General features: G+C 55.6%; 1 protein-coding gene across 4 annotated transcripts; it reads right to left on the minus strand.

Annotated features, from left to right (window-relative positions):
- Positions 1-3,201: 3,201 nt before the first annotated feature.
- ING5 (inhibitor of growth family member 5) lies at positions 3,202-13,558 on the minus strand. 4 transcript variants are annotated; one of them, XM_074297931.1, is made up of 8 exons: positions 13,429-13,558; positions 11,066-11,137; positions 9,583-9,749; positions 8,330-8,441; positions 8,142-8,232; positions 7,625-7,760; positions 7,472-7,533; positions 3,202-6,919 (listed from the first exon to the last, which is right to left on the minus strand). In XM_074297931.1, exons 1-8 carry the CDS (start codon positions 13,463-13,465, stop codon positions 6,877-6,879), a joined length of 720 nt encoding a protein of 239 aa, XP_074154032.1. In that variant the 5' UTR covers positions 13,466-13,558; the 3' UTR covers positions 3,202-6,876. The 4 variants fall into 4 exon arrangements, with proteins under 4 accessions (XP_074154032.1, XP_074154031.1, XP_074154034.1 ...); XM_074297930.1 differs by having other exon boundaries at positions 8,142-8,235; XM_074297933.1 differs by lacking the exon at positions 13,429-13,558 and adding an exon at positions 12,876-13,069 and having other exon boundaries at positions 8,142-8,235.
- Positions 13,559-17,647: the final 4,089 nt, after the last annotated feature.

Genomic DNA, 17,647 nt, shown 5'->3' on the forward strand with positions numbered 1-17,647 from the left:
TAAAGCGAGGTGTGTTAAATAAACAAACATGAAACAAACAAGAGCCACCGGTGACGAAGCACAGCAGAGAACAAGGCCGGGAAAGAGAACGTGGTGGAACAGAAACTGACCATTCTGAGTAGTACTAAAAGGTTTTATATAACAAAGGGGTCTCGGGGGGGGGGGGGGGGGGGGGGGGGGGCGGTTGCCAAAGGCTGTGTATTATTTAGGCACAAACGGTCCTGGTTCTGCTCACTTCTCTCCACATTCAGGCGTCTCCCTTCGCTTCCCTCCCTTCCCGCCGCCGTCCGTCCGCGCAGACAGCTCTCCCCCGGGCCCCCGGCTGCCCGCAGTCACCACGAGCCGCTTCTCTCTGGGCACAGACCCTCCCCCCCCCCCCCCCCCCCCCCCCCCCCGCGGGGCGCACACCTGGGGTCGTCCGTCCCGGCCTCCCCGAATAGCGCGGACCGGGTTCGCCCCGCGGCAGTTGTCACTTTCCTTTCTGGTTAACTCAGCCAGACTGACGGCCGAGAGCGCTCTTAACTCGCATTTCTCCAGTTCTAAGGGATTTACGGCAGGTTTTCCATTTTGCCGCTAACAGCCTGGAAGTTTCCCTCAGAAATGCCCATTAGGGGACACGTGACATCTGAGCCCAGAGCCCGAGGGGAGGTGACTGCCCCCCCTCCTTCCCCCCTCACTCCCCGCTCGGGCACTGGTTGGGGGCGGGGGGCACAGAGGCAGGAAGGGAGCTGGAAAGAGGCGCAGGGCGCTCGGAGCCCCCCGGGATGGGCTCCAGGGGCGGCTGAAGGGGGACCCCTTCCCGCGCCTGCGCCTGCGCCGAACCCCCGGCCAAGGCCGTTACCTGGGCCCAGGACGCCGGGCTGCCGGCACTGCGGGGTCCGGTACACCGGGGAAAAGCTGGAGCGTCCGAGGGGGGCGGGCCGGAGCCTGCGCACTTCTCGGCCCTTCGTCGGCCCGCCCCCAGCCCCGCCCCGCCGGAGCGGACTCGGCCCTGCCCCCCACTTAGTCTTCCTCCAGGCTCCGCCCTTGCCCCGCCCCTCCATCGGAACGGACTCGAGCCCTGCTTCCTCCTCCTCCCACCTTGCCTCCCTCCAGATCCGCCCTTTCCCCGCCCGGCCCGGGCCGGGTTCTACGCCTTTAGCCTGGAGAGGCGGGGCCGTCTCTGCAGACTGTCAGCGTCGGGAGGGCAGAAGCCGCCCCGCCGGGGTCACTCTTGCGCCAGTGTCGGGCCCCGGAGACACGGAGCAATGCCCCCTCAGCTCCTCCCCCAGGCCATGCCTTCAATCACGCCCGCCCCAAGGCCCGGTCTGAACCCCAAAAGCCGGCAAGGAGGTCTGTCCTCTTAGCGTGGCCCCTCCTCCGCCCCCCAAGCGGCCATACCAACTTGGCCTTTCATTCCACCCACTTCAGCTCGGACCACGTCCCTCAAACCAGCCGCCTCGTACGTCCCTCTCTCCCCTGCACCCCAAGTTCCAGTCCTGCCCTCCCAGACTCGGGTTCCTTCAGCTCCAGTCTGGCTCCCGCAGCCCCGGTCCTGGCTACCTAAACGCGGATTGTGACCATGGGCTTTCGGGGCGAGCTGTCGTCCCTGGAGTGGAGAGGGAAGGGAACCACCGGGCCCCCACCCGCCTAGAGGGGTGCGGGAGCCACGCACGCAGGCTGGATGGCCGGCCGGACTGGCCCATCTGGCCTGCCCCTTTGCGCAGGGCTCCGCGGGTGGGGGTGTCTGGCCCACTTCAGCCCGTCCCCAGGGGGTCCTTCCCTCCGTTTCCAGCCTCTTCCTCGAACCTGACTTCCCTTCCTTCTGACTCCCCCCCCCCATCCTCCGGTGATTGCCCCTGGCTGAGTGCCCCACCAGCAGCTCCCCCCCCAACCCCCAAGCTTCCTTGGAAATTGCTCTGATCACCCGTTCAGCCCCAAGTCCTTCCCTCTTATTTGTACCCAGTTGTCCAGTTGTGATGGTTGGGGGAATCACCATTAGAGGGGGGAACTCCTGGAGGGCTTGGGCTTTGTCCCATAGTGCCCCCAGCCCTTGGCACCGGTGGGGCCAGAGATGGCTTGGTTCCTGGGCTGAGACGTTGGGGTCAGTCAGTCCCGTTCAGGACCTGGCATCAGCTCCAAAGACAGGATAACTGCAGCGAACTTACAAACAGTGGAAATCCTCCTTTTCTGTGTGGCTTTTGTGGGCATTTCATGAAAAGGATGCTTCCCAAACCTCAGCTGCCTACACTCTAGGAATCCCGGCGCTCCGGGAGCCAATAAGATCCTCAAGCTAAATGCTCCTTGGCTCTAATCAACCTACAGAGAAACAGGACAAGAGAAAGTAGGACCGAGCCTGCAGGATACCTACAGAGAAGCAGGACTGATGACTGAGCCTGCAGGATACCTACAGAGAAGCAGGACTGAGAACCAGAGAAGCAGGACTGAGAACCAAGCCTGCAAGACACCTACAATGAAGCAGGACCGAGGACCAGAGAAGCAGGCCTGAGAACCAAGCCTGCAAGACACCTACAGTGAAGCCGGACCGAGGACCAGAGAAACAGGACTGAGAACCAAGCCTGCAAGACACCTGAAAATAGAACCACCCATCGATGTTTGGCTTCCAGCTGGGCTGTGTGGGCCCTGTGACCTCTTCTCACTTACGTGTGGCTTTCACAAGGTCTTGCCTTTCCACAGCCTCACGTGTTAAAAAGGTCCGTCTGAATGGACAAGGTCTAACCCTGCCTGGGCCTGAGGCTCAGCACCCTGGATGTGCTGCCAAAACCGAATTAAAACAAAGCTGAGAGACAGGTGTCAGAATATAACAGAGCAGAGCCCAGTGTGCTTTCTGGGGCACTGTGTGGCTCTCGGGGATCCTTCTGCACCACTGGTGGTTTTGGCCATCTCCAGTTGAGTTGGACAGCACTGAGTGCCATCTTTTCCCACTTCTAGAGGCAAGGTACTGTATCAGGCCACTGTGGACATATCAAAAAAGCCAAGTCTGAGGCCCAGAGATTCAAATGACACCTCTTATCCAGGACTCCTCACAAGTCAAGGGTAGGCTCTGGACAGCCTGAGCCCCTGGGAGAGGTAAGACCAAGGCCTATGCGGGAGGGAGTGCCCATCCCTTTAATCACCCATGGGAAACGTGCAACGGTCACCTCAGGACCCAGCTTTGAAAACTTTGCCCCAGCTCCTGAAACGATGTGCTCTCAAACTTGGTTTTGTTCCCAAAAATATTTTATTTATTAAACAATATATCCATTATCTATAACATGATCCAAAAATACAGATATACATCTTTACATTATTTTTAATAAAAAGATTTACAATATTCTCTTCCATTTACAAAGGGAACATATTTCCTTTGAAAATAAAATGTAACATTCATGTTAAAGCTGCATCATCATCTTTTTGGATGAAATGTGGTAAAGCTGAAGACAAGAAATATACACGTATGTGAAAAAACATCTTTGTAACCTCATGTGAATTAGAACGACCTTAGATTCCCCCAGTTTTTCAATCCCTTTCAACAAAGGTGATGAACAGCAAACACTGGAACACCAAAAACCTAGGAAACCTTGAAACTTTCCAATGCCCAGAATCAAAATTCTTCATTTTGTTTAAAAGAAAAAAAGGAAAATCCAAGTCCCTGCCCGCTGCCACCCTCAACCCTCCTGCCCCCCCCCCCCCCCATGTGGAGCAGACGCTGCCAAATCCAGAGAACGCTGCTCTCGGGCCAGCTTTATCACCGGATTAGATTAAATGGCCCTTGCTCCAGTGCTGAACACATGATCCGTTCAGAGGGGTCATGGGAGAAAGTTTAACAAAAAAGAAAAGAAAAGAAAGGAAAAAAAGGAAGTTTAAGCCTATGACTGACTGGGAAATGGTCCCTTTTCTCTAGCATCACCACGAAAGAGAAGCTGCTGGGGCTTCCGCTACATGACAGTCCCACTGGTGGAGCCCCAGCTTTACACTCTAGATTCAGGAGCTCCTGCCTGCCTTCGAGGGCGGCTTCTAAGGGACTTGCTCCAGCCAGCAATTTCACTACAAGGCAAACACACAGGTTTATGGGACTCAATAAAACAAACACTTTAAAAGTTTTTAAAATGCAGCATGTTTTCTCCCAGAAGACAACAGAATTGCTCTAAATGCTAAATTTAATAATCTAAGCATCAAGGAAGGGAAAATCAACTCCTGAAATGTTCTGACTTTTCTTCTGAATAAACTATAGTTTTTACTTGCAAATAAGCACACACAAAAAATATGAATAATACATTATACCTGGCTCATATACAGTGTCATAAACTGTGGGATTAAATAGTCTGGGACATTCAAAATGCATTCATTTCAATCAACAAACACTGAGCACTAAGCCTGTGCAGGGAACTGTGCTAGGTGCTGGGGGGGGAACCAAAGGTTAAGTAAGACCCGGCCCCCATCCTCTATCATTCACAACCCAGCCCGTACCTTCAAGTGCAGCCCGGGGCTGGAGCAGAGCAAAGCTCTTCTTCCCAGCTTAAAGGAGATGGGGCCCGTTTCAATGGCAGACAAGACCGTAGGTCAGGTTTGGGGACAGGCTTAAAAGTCAGAATTGACCCCCAAATCAAGCTAGGTCCAAACTTCGAGAAAGATGGGGGAATCCTGCAGGTGCAGGCACACTCCCTGGGATCGGATCTATCTACCCCCTCCCACACCCAATCACATTGGTCACACACATGGGCTCTGGTTTCAGAGATTACAGGGGGTCTTTTCACGGTCACTCTCGGTCCATTTGTTCCAAAGTTGTGTTTCTAACGTTTTGGTGACATTATTTCAAATGGAAAACAATCCTGGAGGCAAAATACCACCAAAGAACAGGACAATGAGGAAAGGCATCTCATCGAACACCTCCACGGGTGATGGAGGCCAAGAGTGGGAATCAATCCCTTTCTCGTGAGATCATAAACCCCTACGCTGATGAGCAAAATATCTCCCATGTGGTCAAAGACCAAAGAAATCTGTTATTAAATTGGCTACTAAGGAATTGGCAGAAATTCTTCTCCTGCCAATTTACTGTATTTATATATTCATTATTACATCCTGGGAAGAAAATCTAGAAAAATATTTTCCCCATAATTTCTACTACTTTTTTCCCTGCTTTTCAATAGCAACTGAAGAGAGCAGATAAAGCATTCAATGACTCAAGGAAGAGGGTGAATGGCTGTCTGCCCCTTACCAGAAGGACAGCCAGTCAGGCCTTTGCCCCAGCCACTCCCCAAGAATCAAAGGTGCTCAAGCCTAAAACCTAAAAAGGAACGAAAATTCTGAATGTAAACACCACGCACGATTCAATGACTTAAACCCCACAATGTCGACATGTCTTTCTGTCAGAAGCGCACGGCCCCAACAGAAAGCAGCCTGGCTGCAGACGCGGAGGGGCAAGCTCTCAGAACACTCAGCTCATGGCCGAGACCCAATGGCTGACAACCAATGACGGCGTCGCCTTTTGACAGCCTCTCACCCACTGGAACTGAGCTGGGTGACAGAGGCCAGCCCAGTCCTGATCTCTTTCATCTCTCACCTCATCTTAGAATGACACACTGGAAAACAGGAAAGTAGAGCATTTTTTCAAAGACTCTCATTCTACAGATAATAAAAGCAGCATTTTCTTATAGTTAGAATTTTAGTCCTTGATTAGATCAACAGAAAGCACATTTGTTGCCCCTCCCTTACTGTTCTCTTTTTAATTCCTTTAGGTTTGTGCTAAGGGATTTCTGGGATGCTCAGAGAATTGTCAGAATTCCAACACTGTCTGTCTAAGAATCTTAAACATAGCAAAATTAATGTCATGACACTAAACTAGTCATCTAAAATCTCACGAAAAGGATCATCTAACATTGGTTTGTGGTGAATGCTGATCAAGTAAAAAGTCTACCCAGGCCACCAGCTTCCTTTCTAAGCTGGGGCCGAATTACGAGAATCCACACATCATCTGAGATTATTCCCTCGGATACAGCTTCTTATCTCAAAGCTCTAACAGTGTGCAACATAAATCAGATATAAAACCAGGTCTTAGCAGACTGGACTTTCACTTCATAAAACACATCAGACCCCACTATCTTCATGCTAAAACACTAAGCTTGTCTTCACAGTAAAAACTTGAGGAACTTCCAGAGGAACAGGCCATCAGCAGCTCTCGAGAGCCTCCATGCTAATGGAAACCCGTTGTGCTCTGGAATGGGCACGTCGGCCCTGGAGAGAGGGAAGGAGTGGAAATTCAAACAAACAGGGCAGTGCACAATAAAGCAGAAATCACTTCCTAATGGTAAGAGCCCTCAAACCCGTAGCGGGCGGGCACAGGCTCTTTCCACAAGTAAACACAGTCACTGGCTTCAGAACGGGAGCCGAGGCCTTGTCAAGGAGGCTGTCCCAGCTCTACGGACGCGCGCGTCCCAGTACAAAGGAAAAATGGCCAGTGGGGAGGGGCGCCTCGCCGTCCCGGACCCAGGGCTCCTCAGCCACCTCTACTAAGGGGCAATGGTGGGCACCAGGGTACCAAGGGGGCATTTATCTCATGGCCGTGGACTTCTTTCTTGTGGCAGTCGCACATCTCCTGATGCCTATTTAGCAAATACCCCATGTGAATCATATAAGTGTGACTGCCGGATTCAGTGCTATCGGGAAATCCACATAAAGAAGTAGGAAAACAAAGTCCCTGTGACAAAGTGACCTACAAGAGTCTCTCCTCGGAGGAGAGAGCTGGTTTTCTGCTTTTTGTTCTGAAATACCAAGAATTACAACTGGCCAGTGGATAATCAGTACCAGACCAAAACAAGAAGGTAGTTTAAAAATAAAGATAAGCTATTACAACGGGAAGGAGGGAGGGAGGTAGTGACCGCTCCTCCGGAGTCATCCTTACTTCTTCTTCCGCTTCTCCTGTACACAGCGTGGACAGAACCTGCCGAGAGACAAGGCACCATCACAAGTCGCTCTGGGGAGGGGCCTCCAGAAGGTGTGCGTGTGGGACCCTGTCAGCCCCACAGGTGACGGTCACACAGCAGCACAGAGCCAGGCACAGCCAGACCATCAACTTCCTCCCACTCCTGCATCCCCCAAGACCTCAGCCCTCTCCCAGAAGCCCCTGGGGCCAAGTGTCACCCTGTGACATCCAAGGTGGGAAGGCAATCGGACTTGCCAGTAGTGAGGAAATAGCAATCATCTGGTGGGCAGCAATGCAACATGGAACACAAGCAATAAGCTAAGCATTAGCCAGAAGGCTGGAAGCAGAAGCTGCAACTCTGGCAACTCCAGCCTGGCACTGACCACAAGGCCATGTTGCCTCTTCAGCTGAGAGCCTGACCTCCAACTACCACTGTTCAGGGGCAACTGGGACAGAAACCTGCCCATTTTCAAACCTGGTCTAAAACTGGAAGGACACCGCCTCCCAGGGGCCTGGGCAAACTGGGCACCTGCCAGCAGGTTGTCCCTGCCACCCTTCCACCCCACTCACCACTTTCCTTTGGGCTTCGTGGTGAGATCCACACAAGCAAAGTGAAACCACTCTATGGGACACTGTCAAGAAAGAAGGGAGGGGCCAGCTGTTAGCGTCCACCCCCAACCCCCCAGCTCCCCAGCCCCTCCTCGGCGTCCCTCTGCTACTCACATCTGGATTGTCACAGCCAATCATCTCTCCATAGGACACCTGGTGGCACAGGCAGTAGGTGGGCTCGTTGGGGTCCACAGGCATGTCCAGGACGTCCGAAGGGTGCACAGAGAGGATGGTCTCAGCGAACTCCGACCTGCACGGAGACAAAGCAGGGTCCAAGGAACCAAAGTGAGGCCCACGGAGCCCAAAGTGAGGTGAGGCCCAAGGAACCAACCTCAGACCTAGCAACCTTCCATGCTGACCAAAACCCTGAGCTAAGGTCTGGCCATGCAGCTCTGTCCAAATCTGCCTTACCATCCCACCAGTTGGCCATGACCTTCAGCCTGCACCCCTCTCCTCCGCGCCCCTCAAAGATGCTGTTTCAATGCTCTCGGCATCCCTGTCAGCTCTTCTCTCTGCCCAGCACGGAGCTTCCGCAGAGCTCCAAACTTGTCAAGTTCATATGGCTCCACTGACCACAAGGACAGAAACACACCATGGGCACCAGACCCCTGGCAGCTGGTCTAATTCTTACCCTCCTTTGAGCTTTTTCTTCTTCGGAGTATCCTCCTCTGAGGTGCGTCTCCCACGACCCCGGGAGCCTCTTTTCTCCTTCTGGCCCCGGCCTTCTGAAAGAGAACATCACACATGGTCACCAAAGCCCGTGGGCTCTGAACGCCTGGCTGACAACCCGAAGGGCACGACTGGCATCCAAGGGCATACTTTTCAGGCCTCTTCCTCCCGAGCTCTCCAGGTCACTGCCCTCCATCTTCTCTTTCAGATCAGCTTCAAAGCGTGCAAGGTCCGCATCAAGGCGGCGGATGTGTTTGTCCACCTGCAGATGAGAGCCCACACAAAGGTCATTGGGGAATCCCACAGCAGGAGACATGTCAGGGAGCCCTGCACCAGGCCCACATGGGCCCATGACTCCTCCAACTAAGGTCTTGCTCTCTGTCCACCAGGCCAAATCTCTGGAGTTTAAGTGACCATCCATATGTAAGCCCACTATTGCCAAGTCCATAAGTGAATCCTGTTTCCATTACTGGGACTTTTCTTATATGGCTACAACTAGCAGTTTAAGAAGCAGGGACCCCGGAGGGGCAGCTAGGTGGCACAGTGGAGAGAGCACCAGCCTTGAATTCAGGAGGACCCGAGTTCAAATCTGGTCTCAGACACTTAACACTTCCTAGCTGTATGACCCTGGGCAAGTCACTTAACCCCAGCCTCGGGGGGGGGGGGGGGGGGGGGGGAGGGGGGGAAGAAGAAGCAGGGGCCCCTGGAAGCAAATGCAAGAGGTGGGCAAGGCTGGCAGAGAAGTCTAAAGAAAAAGTCCAAAACCAGGAAGACCAGAGGCTACAAAAATGACAAGATGTGAACTGCCCAGGGTCTCTGAGAAGGGCAGCCTGGGGACTGAAGGCACCGCAGACCTCAAATCAAAGTCATTTAAAATGCAGAGCACCTGAGAGATGAGGCTCAAGTAGATCAACGGGGCCCAGGCCTTTGGGGCCTCCACGGCTCCCACAAGCACAGGAGCTCCCCAGGAGAAACAGAACTTCAGGGTTGTCCAAGGCAGTGGCTTTGAGAAACGCCCCGATTTTAAACCGGTGCCAGGAGTGCCCAACTTCACAGCACAGTCAAGAGAATGTTCATTTAGGAAGAATATGTAAAAAAAACTACTCTCATGTAATGATCTGAACAAGAGCCAGAAGCTACTGAAGAGATCTAAGGAAAAGTCTACCTAAGTGAAAGAGCACATCTGATTCAGATTAAGTTGGGAATTTCTTGATGTCTGGATTCCGTCATGTGAAAGCTAAGGATAAGAAAGGCAACAAAAGCAAAACACAAACCCTAGAACTAGTCCTCCCAGAGCAGGAAGTTTCCCTGCCTCCTCTTTTAAGGGCCCTTCGGGGTGGTCCCAGCATCCCCACCTTCCCCAACGAGCGGTGTGCTGAGGAAGGGCGGGCGCAAACCCTCACCATCTCATAGGTCTGCATGGCCAGCTGCACCTTGTCATCGCTGTACTCCTTGCATTTACTGTAAGCATTCTGGATCTTCTGCAGGTGCTCCACACGCTGCTCTGGGGACAGATTCTTCACTGTGGAGATATATTCGGCTGCCAGGATGTCAATCTCCGCCTTCTTATCTAACAAAGAGATGGCAAGGGACAATCGGCATAAAGGCTGGTTCTCAGTCAAGTGGAGAGCCGAGATCCCAGGCACTCTGGGGCTTGCTCCCACCCTGGCTGTCCTCTGCCAGCCAGCTCTGAAGCAATATGGTTGTCACTGCTCCTCGATTTCCCAGAGAAAACAAAAATGTACACATATTTTCAGTATTCAGTACTTCCTCTTATCTTATCCTGAGGAAGGTGACCAGAAACAGGAAAACTGGGCAACAAGATAATGTGATGATTGACTGCGACATTCGTGGCTGATTCAACAATGGGCTGATTCAAAGCAATTCCGATAGACGTGGGATGGAAAATGCCAATCACATCTAGAGAGAGAACTATGGAGACTGAATGTAGATCAGTCAAGGCCTTCTATTCCCCTTGTTGTTGGTTTGCTTTTTCTTTCTCATGGTTTTTCCTCCCTTTTGGTTTGATTTTTCTTGCACAACAAGACAAAGATGTAAATATGTTTAAATGAATTGGATGTATTTAACATATAACAGATTACGTGCTGTCTTGGGGAGAAGGACAGGGAAAAGGAAGAAAAATTTGGAACACAAAATCTTACAAAAACGAATAATGAAAACTATCTTTACAAGTATTTGGAAAATAAAATACTACTGAAAATTTAAAAATCATCTCATCTCAGTTCAATTGTTTTTCATTATGCTCTTACTGTTTGTGATTCCAGCTACACATTGAGGGTTGAACAGAAGTATCCACAAATTTATTTATAAAATATCCTCAAAATATTTACTATTTTAGGAACCCCCCACAGCACACACACACTTTCCTTACCACCATATGAATTCTTCCTGCCACCTGAGCCTTGGGACCCTCACAGATCTCATGCCCCTTGAGGTCAGGAGCAATCCCCTTTGTTCCTGTATCCCTATCACAGAGCCTGGCTGACACATGGGAGGCAGTGAATGTTTGGTAAGTCATCAACTGAGAGACTGGTCCCTCTGGGCAGCACCCAAGTGCTGTGGGCATCAACGGCAGCTCTCTCAGCCACCCATGTACTAATCGTCTCCGTGCCACACAGGGTCACCTGAATTCTGACAATACCAAATGACTAAGATTTGGGACTAGGATAAAAAGTTAAATTAAGGCAAAAGGTAAAAATTTCCCAAGCCTCCTTGGCAGCTTTTGCACTTCCTGGCGACCTGTGGGATTTCACCTTCCCTGCCCCCGCGGGGGCTCGCTGGGCGCGCTCCCCAGGGCACCGAGGAGAGCTCAGTACCACGAGGGCCCCTCGTATCCTGGCTGCTTCCTGGAGTACCTGAACACACCTTCTGTTCTCTGATCCAGTTCACGCATCAGCTGGAAATTCCTCTGGAGTTCACATGGGAGATTTTCAATACCTGAAACACAAAGAGCATAAATGGTTCGCAAAAGCCCGGCCCAAGTCTGCCCTGGAGGTTCCGCCGCGGAGAAAACAAGGGAGAAAACAAGGGCTCCGTCTCTTATGGAGGGAGGGGCAGGGGCGTGCCCGGGAGAAGTTTTCTTCCTTGCAGGTTTTCCATGGGCTGAAATCTCTCCTTTCATAGATAAAAGGACTGGAGCTTCCAAACACGGCCGCGGCCAAGAGAACATATGCCCAAAGAGGAAAGCGGGACGGAGACGGGACGAGTCTGAACCAGACCCGACTAAGAGAACTGAACCTGGGGGAGGCAGAAAGGTGTGTCGCTAACCCTTCCGGAGGGACCGAAGCCAAAGCTGCAGCCTGGCCCCGGCCCTCCGTGAGCCGCGGAGGGGACAGCCTCCGGGCCCTCGGGCCTCCTGCGGGGCCAGGCAAGGGGAGAGGAGCCCCAGGGGTCTGTCTCCTGGGAAGCAGAGGGGCCCCTCCGCCCTGGCTGCTGCTCTGGCGCCTGCCCACACCCTGAGCCCCCAAGCCCAAAGGTCCAGCTCATCCCTGGGCTGGCTGGGGGGGAAGGCGTGTTCTGACCCAGGAACCCCTAAGTCCCGCGTCCACGCGCACAAAACCACAGGTGCCTTAACTGTGGAGGGGCCGGGCGGAGCCGGCGCCCTGCTTCTTCCTCCCTTGCTTGTTCCCAGCTTCTAGACCTGGACCACAAAGGGCGGGCTCAGCTCCTCCTACAGGCCGGACTCCCGCCTGCGGGCTGGAAAAGGCCTCAGGCTCCTCTCTGGCAGGAATGGAAGCTTCCCCGGGGGCAGGCCCCGCCCCGCACTTCAGAGCCACCTTCAGGAAGGCTGCCCCTCCCTGAGACTGCGGGCAGCTCCCAGCAAGGAGCAAGGCCAGGACCTCCGAGAGTGCCCCTCCCCCTTTCTGCCCTCCCCCTGCTCCGCCCACCAACGTCTGAAAACCTGGGAAGCGGGAGTGAGGAGTGGGAACAAGCGTTTATGAGCATCCTACTGTGTGCTACGCACTGGGCTAAGGGCTTTGTAAACACGACTAATGGGAGTTAAATAAAAATGGCGTAAGAAAAAGCGTTCGGATCCCTGCTGACCAGAGAAGGGGACGCAGACCGCCCAGAGGAGCCCCTCCCGCCCGCCGGGACGGCAGGGAAAGGGAATGAGGAGTGGGGGAGGCGGGGATCTGGACACTGATGCATTGTTGGTGGATTGGGAACTGAGGGAACATTATTCACCATCCTCCCAAGGATGCAAAACAGATCTTCCCCACGTGCCTCGGCGGCCACACCTTTGACCTTACACCCCAAAGAGAGGCTCTCACAAGGAGCCCTCCCTGAGACCGCAGGGCCTGGTCTCCGTCATCCCTCCCGTGCCGAGGCCCGGAGCTCCAAGCCACCTTCTTCGGAGGGCCGGGAGGCGGCGCTGTTTCAGAACCCGGTGCCAGTGACGGCAGGGGGAGAACTGGGGAGGAGGGCGCCAGACCGGGCTCCTGGCTCCCCCCGGCGGCTCGGAGCCACAGTGCGCTCTCTGAGCTGGGAGTCCTCCATCGCCTGGGAATCCCAGATCTGGATTAAGCCTGGGAGGATCCCTGAGAGCTCCCCCAGTGTTCCAGATGGTGGGAGCCTAGAACGTCCTGCCAGCTCTAGATCCAACACACCCAATCACACTCCCCCTCCGGCTCTAGCTCTAACCACCGGCCCCTCCTCCAACTCTAGACCTTCGGACCTAGCACATCCTCCCAGCTCCAGATCTATAGATGCACTCTGGCCCCGCTCTCCCCCTAGACCTAGACAAGTGTTCTTTCTGCTCGCCAGGGGGCGCCAGGAGCTGCCGGGGGCGGGGCGACTTCCCGGAGACCTCGTCAGGGGCGTGTCCCGCGCCCGGTGACGCCGCCCGAATCGCCAGGATCGCCATAGTGGCGACACGCCCCCGCTCCGCGTCATCTCGTTTCGCTCCGCCTCCCACCCTCTGGCTCTCCCTCCCCTCGCGGGACGGTGACGCACATCTTAATTCCCGCCGAGCCCGCCCTCCCGCCTCCCGCGCGCGCGCCCCCGCGGCCGTCCCTCCCCTCCCGCGCGCCCCCGCGGTCGCCCCCGCCCCTCCCCCCGGCCCCCTCCCGCTCCGGGGCCACCCTTCCCCGCGAGCCCCTGCTTTCCCGAGCCCGGCCCGCCGTCCCTGTCGCGAGGCTCGGCGAGGCCCCAGCGGCGCGAGGCAGGGCACCCCGCCGGTCGGCCCCGGCCCCGGCCCCGGCCCCGGCCCAGGCGGGAAGCGGACTCACTGTCCAGGTAGTGCTCCAAGTACATGGCGGTCGCCATCTTCGTCCTGCGGCCCCGGCGGCGCGTGTGTGGGCGAGGGTGGGCGCGAGCGAGCGCGCGGGCGCGAGAGCGAGGGGGCGGGGTGGCCTCGCTGTCGGGCCGCCGCAGCCTCATTCCCTATTCATGAGGGGCGCCTGCTGATTGGCCGGCGTGCTCGGCGCCGGGGAAGCCCCGCCCCCCGGCAGGCGGCACCCCGCGGTTCTCGGGCATGGCCAAGGAGGGGCGGGCGGGCTCTGGGAAGAGCCCAACTGAGGGAGCCGGGCGAACCCTGCCCGCCGGCCGGGAGCGGGGGCGGGGAGCACAGCCGCGCACGCTCCTGCCCGGGGGACTCCAGGCTTCGCCCCGGCCCCCTCCCCCCAAGTCACCGGTACCTGGCCGTGGGCTGCACGTGCCCCGAATAGATCACGGCTGGTGGGAGAGCGGGAGGGGCGCGGAGGCAGGGACCCCCTTCCCCCCAGCGCAGAAGGGGCCCCGAGGCACGGACCCCCTCACTGTCTCCCGGCACACGGGGATGCGCGCTTCCTTCGGCACCCCAAAGCGCTACTTTCATGCTCGAAAAACAGCCTTTCCGGCTGATTACGGGGGCAAAGAGCGCCCTTCTCTCCCGTCAGATGGAAGGCGCCCGGTCCTGGGGGGCAGCCCCTCAGCGTTGTGCTCGTGCCTCTTGGAGCCTCTTTCCCACCAATAAAGCCTCCCTGTGTGGGCCCGCTGCCGGCGCCTTTTCCGGGTCTCCGCCAGTGCGGGGGGGCCCCGGGCCGCACAGGTAGTGGGTCCCGGGGCTGCGGAACCGCCCGCAGGCGGACTTCCCCGGTCCGGGGATCCCGCCTTTCCCGGCCTCCCTCCTGGTCAGGGGGCAGCCCAAGACCAGGACTCAGAGCAGCTGGAACCTCCTCCTTCAGCGCCTCCTTCCTGTTCTCCCCTCGCCCCTCGGCCTCCTGTCCCGGACTTGGCCCACAGGCTGACCCACCAGCCCCCGGCCGGCACTCACTCACCCCCTGCCAGGGACGGTCCGCTGGCGGGAGGGGGGCTCCCCCAAAAGTCCTCCCTCCTCAGCCTTCCTGGGCAGCCTGGAGAAGGTCCTCCCCGCTCGGCTGCCTCCCTCCTCCCGCTGCTTCCTTCTCCAGGAGTCGGCCCTAGTTCCCGCGGCCCAGGCCTTCTTCGGCCTCCGCTATGGGCCTGAGAGCCTTTTCCAGGTCTGGCCGGACGCTGGGGGCCGCCCCCTCCCGGGCCCAGGGCTCCTTGTCTGGGGGTCGGAGCCCCCACCCGCCGAGGAGGGAGGGAAAACCAGGGAGCCGCCGTTCCCCGTGCCAGCGTCTGGAGGATCACCGTAACTGGCGGAGGTCCCGCGGCTTTGCTCCCGGCCAGGGCGGTGACTCGCTGGGGGCTTTTCTCAGCAGAGGGCCTGGGAGGTGACAGGCTCCCGCCCCCCTCTGGGGTTCGCGCATTTCCCTCGGAGGACGGGGCTGACCCTGGAGCGGTGAGCGAGGGCAGCACGGAGGCCCAGCCCGTTCCTCAGAGACGGGACCTCAGGAAGCGCCCCGGAGCAGGGGTGGCCTTGGCCACTGAGCCGCCTCTGCGCCCGCGGACCTTGTCTTTCTGGGCAGAGACAGGCCCGGCGGCCGGTTCCTCCTTCAGCACAACCGTTTCACAAATGAGGAGCAGGGGTAAATCGGGGTCTCCACTTGCCGGGACCCCACAGGGAGTAAGAGCCGGGCCTTCTCGCCTCCAGAGCCGGGCGCTCCATCCAGGGTCCCTCCCGGCCGCCTGCTTCAGGGGCTGCAGGGCCGTCAGTCAGCCCGCCTCGGGCCTTCTCGGGCGCTGCCGGGCTCCTTCCCACCCCGAGTCCGCTCCATGCTCATGGCGCCCCCCCCATCAGGGACTCTCTCCCAGGTGCGTCCCGGTGCCTGGCTCAGGAGGTGCTTCCTATGTATGGAAGGAGGCGAGGGAGGAAGGTGGTTCGGCCACCGGTCACCCCGCTCAGCCAGAGTGGGTCAGCACACACTGCGGCTAAAGCTCCAAGTCCAGCAGGGTGTCCAGGAGGCTGTCCTGACCCACCCAGTCAGTCCACAGGCTTCCTTTAGGCTCCTACTGTGCGCCAAGCTCCAAGGGCTGAGGATACAGAGAAAGGGGGGACAGAGTCTGCCCAAGGAGCTCACAGCGCCCTGGTCCCTGAGCAGAAAGGGCCCTCTGGCTACCCCCTCATCTCTAACCTGGGGGGGCCACCTCCCCACTGAGGATCCAAGAGCTCCAGGCTCCTGAAGCCCACCCCCACAGCTCCTGGAGACCGGGCCCTCAGTGGGTAACTTATAAACCATCCCTGCCAGAGCCACCCCAGACCGGGTGATCTTACAGCCCAAGAGGCGCTAGCAGGAGAGCCCTCGGCTGGGGCTCTTTCCACCAGCCCAAAAACTCAGGGAGTTTCTGTGAGAGATAGGTGTTTCTTTTTCTAGTTTATTTTTTCTGGTTATACACGCATATTAACTTGTTAAATGTACATTTCTTTATGAATCATGTTGGGAGAGTGTAAGGGTCCTTTAAATGGGCGGCCAAGAAGTGGAAGAAGATTGAGTGGCCCGAAGTAGTCTCTGGGGATATAGGACTGCCCTGTGGGTGGGATCCTGGCCACATTGAGATAGCTCCGTCATGGGTGACTCTCTCGCTGATTGGCTGTGTGTGTGACCTCACAGGCCCTATGTAAGCCCACTGCAGGCAGCAGGCGGTCTCTTTAACCTGGCGTTCTTCACCCTGGCTCCCTAGCCTGGGTGGCCAAGCAGACGGATAGCCCAGAGAGGTAAGGGTTTTGGTAGTGAACACGTGGGTCTTCTGACCAGGTGTTCACTCGGGAACCAACAAGTCAGGGCATTATGTGAGTAGGTATAATAAAGGCTTTTAAGATTACATGTGGCTGTTCTTGAGCGCGCTACCAGTTATTAAACTATAGATTCAAGAGATTGTGGCCAGAGACCTTTGAAGGCCTCAGAGGAGGTGAGCCGGGTAGAGGTGACACTGCAGAGGACAGTGGTCAAAGGTACTATGGTGGGTCTAGGACAGACTGGTAATGGTAACTGCCAGGAGGGCACGTTACAGGAGAGAAAAACCTGATGTTTGTTTTTCTTAATAAAAGTGCAGTAGACCCAGGCAGCTGGTACAGGGGCGACAGCCCCAAGACTGAAATCAGGACCCAGGTTCAAATCCAGCCACCAGCACCAGCTGTGTGAGCTTGTGCAAGACTATGCCTCGGATTATTTCAACTATAAGCTGCTGATAATAGCATCTACCTCCCGGGATGCTAAAACAATCAAATGAGATGTCATTTATAAAGCCCTTAGCACAGTGCCTGACACATAGTAGGTCCTGAGATTAGGTGTTTTTAAAGCACTTTGCTCTCCTAAAATGCCATAAAGTCAATCTTCATCATTATTATTATTATTATCACCGTTCCCAGATTGAATGTAGTGGCCCAGTTCAGCTACTTTTAGCTCAATTCCATCCTTAATTTAATTTTCGAAGGCTAAGAAGAGAGAGCTAGAAAATGAGTCGATAGCCTTTTTTTCCCCATGACAAGTATTCTAATGTCCTGCTGTAACAGCCTGACCACAAAGACCTGAGAAGGAAATTAGAGCTTACACTTGGAAATGACTGAATGGGCTGGGCGACTAATGCCGGAAACCGTCCCCCCCCCCCCCCCCAAGCATGAGTATGGACATTTCTCTTATCAAAGAGATTTCAAATAAAGTGATTCTTTAATAGATCAGCCTCAGAGACTGGATAAATTGATAATGGAGAGAGAGAAGGAGAGAACGAAAAAGAGAAACAGAGACAGGGAGAGAAAAAGAGAGAGACAGTGACAGAAACAGACCAGAGGCCGAGAGAAAACAGACAGGGAAAGAGACAGAAAGAGAGACAGGGACAGAGATAGGCAGAGAGAGAACAGAGACAGAGAGAGGGAAAATGTGATAGAGACAGAAAGGGAAAGGGAGAGACAGAGGGAAAAAGAAAGAATGACAGACAGGGATGGATGGAACAGCATTTATTAAGCATTTCTGAGCTAAAGCTGCATTAAGTTCCAAGGATACAAAGAGAAGAATCATCTGGGTCATTAGTGTTACTGTGCCCTGAGGGGCATCGAGGATGCTCCTGTAGTCAGGGTGGCCCCATGCCCCCAGGGAGAGAGAACCCCAG

This window comes from Sminthopsis crassicaudata, chromosome 3, assembly GCF_048593235.1.
Source record: "Sminthopsis crassicaudata isolate SCR6 chromosome 3, ASM4859323v1, whole genome shotgun sequence".
Taxonomy (NCBI): Eukaryota; Metazoa; Chordata; class Mammalia; order Dasyuromorphia; family Dasyuridae; genus Sminthopsis; species Sminthopsis crassicaudata.

Coding starts and splice junctions, on each gene's coding strand:
- ING5 (XM_074297930.1), bottom strand. CDS start 13,465: ATGGCGACCGCCATGTACTTGGAGCACTACCTGGACA. Junction 7,761..8,141: donor AAGAAAAAGCTCAAAGGAGG/GTAAGAATTAGA, acceptor GTCTCCGTGCAG/GTCGGAGTTCGCTGAGACCA. Junction 6,920..7,471: donor ACGAAGCCCAAAGGAAAGTG/GTGAGTGGGGTG, acceptor GTCTCTCGGCAG/GTTCTGTCCACGCTGTGTAC.